The sequence below is a fragment of the Setaria viridis genome, chromosome 1 (genome assembly GCF_005286985.2).
Source record: "Setaria viridis chromosome 1, Setaria_viridis_v4.0, whole genome shotgun sequence".
NCBI classification, from domain to species: Eukaryota; Viridiplantae; Streptophyta; class Magnoliopsida; order Poales; family Poaceae; genus Setaria; species Setaria viridis.
Window position 1 is genome coordinate 26,949,244 of NC_048263.2, and position 4,417 is coordinate 26,953,660.

At 47.4% G+C, this 4,417-nt stretch overlaps 1 protein-coding gene across 1 annotated transcript; it reads left to right on the forward strand.

Moving 5' to 3' along the window:
* The first annotated feature begins 2,828 nt into the window (after window positions 1-2,828).
* LOC117844412 (uncharacterized) lies at window positions 2,829-4,165 on the forward strand. Its single transcript, XM_034725125.2, has one exon. The coding sequence runs from the start codon at window positions 2,838-2,840 to the stop codon at window positions 3,618-3,620; it is 783 nt and encodes a 260-aa protein (XP_034581016.2). The 5' UTR covers window positions 2,829-2,837; the 3' UTR covers window positions 3,621-4,165.
* Window positions 4,166-4,417: the final 252 nt, after the last annotated feature.

Genomic DNA, 4,417 nt, shown 5'->3' on the forward strand with positions numbered 1-4,417 from the left:
TTTGACATATGCACATCAGTACGTCCCCACTGCTTCCTTTGGCCATGGGCCAGTCGACAAGTTTCAAGGTGAGGAAAGGGCCGGGGGAAAGAGCTAGCACTTCCTTGCTTTCCCTGGCTCTCTATTCGGGTTCCTTTTCCGGAGAGCTACCGGCGGTTGCTTTGCTTTCCGGGCGTTTTTCTCGCCGATGCTTGCCTGCCTACTTTCTCCTCGCCAAGTTAACTGGGAGAGCCCAATCATCGCGCGCGTTTGCATGCGTGTGCCCGTGGCTCTTCGATTCTAATCTGCCAAGGGGAAGGAAAAAGAGACACTCGGGGGTGCCCGTCTGCATTGGTTCCGTAGTCTGTAATTTTTCACCAGTGTCCATCAGTTACAGGACGACGACATCCCTTTGTCTTGCAAGTGTTTCCGTCCGTGAATTAAGATTATATTCGGAGCCAAGCTAATCTCAGTAGCGTAGATGCTGTATACAACACCAGTAGCGACATTAACCATAAAGAAAAACCTCACTGTAAAAGCACTCAAAGAAATAGGATACAGCCAGGATGCGAGGATGGGTCGTGCATCACACTCAGGTGACGGCAGGGAGGTTGATCGGGTAGGCCCTTACTTGCATGTACTGCAAGCCTCTTTTTTACTAACCGAACCGGTCAGGATTAGCATTAGCTTGCAAATAATTTAAGAGATGACAGCGCCTAATCTCACTATCCTCTTCTGCATATTACGGCTTCTACCACTCTACTTAATTAGAGCTGCTAAGGCTAATCTCAGTGGGAGTTTTATGAGCATTAATTTTCATGCCACATCACTAATTTTGCTGACTTGGCAAAGTATTTATGGAAGAGAATGATGAGTTTCATCATATAGAGGAATTTCATCCCCATAACACTAACAAGCATAGTTACCTAATTTCTAGTTTTGGTAACTGTGCACTGAGAATAGCCTAAGCAGAGACGGAAAACAGTATGAACCGTTCTGCGTGCACTCGAACACGCTTTGGTTACCTGCTTCATTTTATCTCACAGGCTCGCTCACACTGACCATGCATGCAAAGCTTGAGGCAAAAACCTCGGTCTGCTTTCGATCAACTTTTGGAGAAAGAAAGAGAACTGTGTTCATCCACACGGCTGCGTATATATATACTTGTTGCGAGCATTTGAAAGAGACATGGTTTTAATTGGGGTAGTATTTGCATGTAAGCAAAAAAACACCCAATCATCCATGCGGCTTTTGCATCTGAAATCGATATATAATCCTTTTTTGACTTAGTTCCAAATGGCTTTATTTTGCATTCTCGCAATCTATCAGTAGATAAACGATAAGGTAGTAGAGACTGCTTTACCTTTTGATCCAAATGGAAAAGAAACAGCACGATTTAGTAGTAACGTCGACGTATAAAAAGCAGAGTGTTACAAGTCAATTTGTGCCCGGAACGTCTTGGTTTTCAGTCCAAGAAAATTGGTATACGCCACTCATCCGGACGTTATCACAAATATTTGTGTGAAATTTTAAAAATGTGTGTGGAAGGGTTGGAATCACAAAGTGTGAAACTTTTTTTCAATGCACTTGAAATATTTTCTCGAAAGTTGGGATTCTTTTTTATCTGTTGATGAAATATGACTTGCACATATTGTATGTGAGAAAAATAGTAAGAAAGTGTGTATTTGCGTATTGGATTTCCTTCGTATTGGTTTAATTTCAACAGCTTCATTCCGTATTTTCAGAATCTATCGGCAAACGAAACGACAAGGTCAAGAATCATTTACCTTTTGCAACAAAAAGAAAAGAAACACCATAACCCAGCAATGTCAACATGTAAAAAGTAGAATTACTGATCTCTGGTAATGTCGACATATATTGAGTGGGCGTCGGCTCAGGCGATCAGCTCGTTATAGTGTGGAGGTGGCCATCCCGGGTTGGATTACTGCCGGTCGTATCCCTGATAGAGTGCGGAACATACCGGTCGGAGATTGAACCTCGATCCCCCGTACCATGCTCCTTTAGGTAGCATGAGGTTAATCTACCTCTAACCTCTTAAGAGAGGCAGATATGCGGTAGAGGAGAGTGGAGAGTGAGAGAAACCAATTTTCTATTTCTTCTTATGGACCTCCACGATACTACTACCGGGTAATAGAGGAGCCATGTAGGTCTTACTGCTTTTTCTTCACATTGCTAGTACCCTTAGGGGCAAAATTTATTTTGAATTTGCTTTAAAGTTAAAATTGCTTTGTTTAAAGAATAAAGGATTTTTTTAAAGATGCGGCACTGGTTAGGATCCAATTTGAAAGTTCTCAAGTGACCATTGCCTACTAGCGAGAGGTTCCTCGCTTTTCTTCGATTTGTCTTCGGACCGAATCACGACTTGACCTAACCCGAATACATAGATATGAGAGTTGGTTGAGCAAAAGAAAATTGGACATCAGTGTGGATAGTAGAAAAGCCAACAGGGTGCTGATAAGTATACATCACTGTACAGATACAAGCTAATCCAATGACGAATCATGTGGGTGGGGTGGGGGGGGGGGGCATATGCCCTTAGACTAGCGTGTTGTAGATTGATGATTGAATAATCGAAGCATGCTATTGCACATATCGATGATTTCAATCAGAAACAATTGCTCGATGCAAACATCGATGATTTCAATCCGAAACAATTGCTCAGACATTGATGCAAACGAATAAAATATTTTCTCAATCTTGTATGACTAAAGTAAATGGAAAACGATTCAATTGGTACTACAAGAATTAGCAATGATGTTAAAGTTGTGTTCACTAATTTGGTATCACTATCGATCGTTCATGGTACGAGTATTTAAACTTTCCTCGCTGCTGTAAAAATGGTCGAGGCACGCACGGAAGGAGCCGGGCAGCCACGTCCGCATCCCACTTGGCGTACGCGGCGTCCTATAATATTCCTTCCCTCGCTCCGTCCCCTCCCCTGGACGCCCAAACCCGCGCCGCGCTCGCAGCATAAAGCCCGACCGACCAACCCCAGCGGCGCACCCCACCAGCCACCACCACCATTCGCCACCACACAGGCCGCCCCGATGCCCGCCTCCCCGTCGCATCCCTCGCCGGCGCCGGCGACGCCCTCCTCCGCCGTCGCCACGCCCCGCCGCCGCCGGCGCCTCCTCCCGTCCAAGCCCAACCATCAGCACTCGCCGCCGTCCCTGGCGCCGGCCTCCCCGTTCTCCTTCTTCCCGCCGTCGTCTCCGTCGCCGTTCCACCGGTTCCTCCCCTCTCCGCTGCGCGCCTCCGCCGTGCCCTTCTCGTGGGAGCACCGCCCGGGCATCCCCAAGACGCCCGCCCGGAACCGCCCGTCCTCCTCCTCCAAGAGCAAGGCGCTCCCGCTCCCGCCGTCGCTGCTCGCCAGGTCCTGCGCCGGCGGCTCCGACCCCTACGCCTCCGTCGTCCCCGCCGAGTACGCCGCCGCCGCGATGGACACCCACCCTTCGGACCGCGCGGGGCGCCTGCGGGGGTGGAGGGTGCGCCGGGGCCGGCGGCAGTCCCCGCGGCTGGGCGACGCCCTCGCCGAGTGGCTATCCATGCTCAGCCTCTACCGCTCCTGCAAGCGCGCCGCCGCCTGCTTCGCCGCCAAGGCTAAGTCGCCGGCCGCCTGACGAGCTCCGGACCTCTCCACGCCACAAGCGAGGTCCACGACATCTCCGATGATCTCTCTCTCTCCCGTTCGTGCGTGTGCTGTCTGCTGTGTTCAACTGTTGATAGCAAAATAGTGTGATTGGTTTGGATTTGCGACGACGATTCGCTGTAAATTAGTGATCGACATGATCAGGAGTAGTAATAGGCTAATAGCATATATGATTCCATTTGATACATGTGCGTAACTGTTAATTAGTGTTTGCCCCAATAATTCAGCAGCAGGACCGTACGTACCATTAGTTGCAGTCAATGGAATGCTGGTGCTGTTGGTGGTGGTGGTGGTGGTGGTGCATGGTGTGTGCTTTAGTAAGCATTCATCATTAATTATTGGGTTTGCGTTCAAAGTTTACTGAGAACTTTTAAGCTCGTGGTCGAGTTGCTCTGGGTGGCCACTGCTGGGATCGAAAGATGAAGCGTGTGTAATCCTGAAAAGTCTGAAAGCTAGGTGATGAAAACATGAAGTGTTCAAGCATGACATGTGACGTATTATGATGTTTTTTGGACACGGATATGGTCTCAATTATGCAACTTTGACTTGTACTCCTACTTTTTGGTAAAAAAATTTGAAATATTTTTTTTTGCTAAATTTCAATGTGTATAAAAGAACTGCACATCTAGGCCATGCTTAAAAGGGCTACTAGTTCTTTTTGGGCCGCACTTAATTAATGAATATACCGGATGTGTTTGACAGCAAATTCTATAACCATTCAACCATAATTTTTTAAAAAAAGTTTCCAGTAGTTTCTAGTATATTTTG

Coding starts and splice junctions, on each gene's coding strand:
- LOC117844412 (XM_034725125.2), top strand. CDS start 2,838: ATGGTCGAGGCACGCACGGAAGGAGCCGGGCAGCCACGTCCGCATCCC.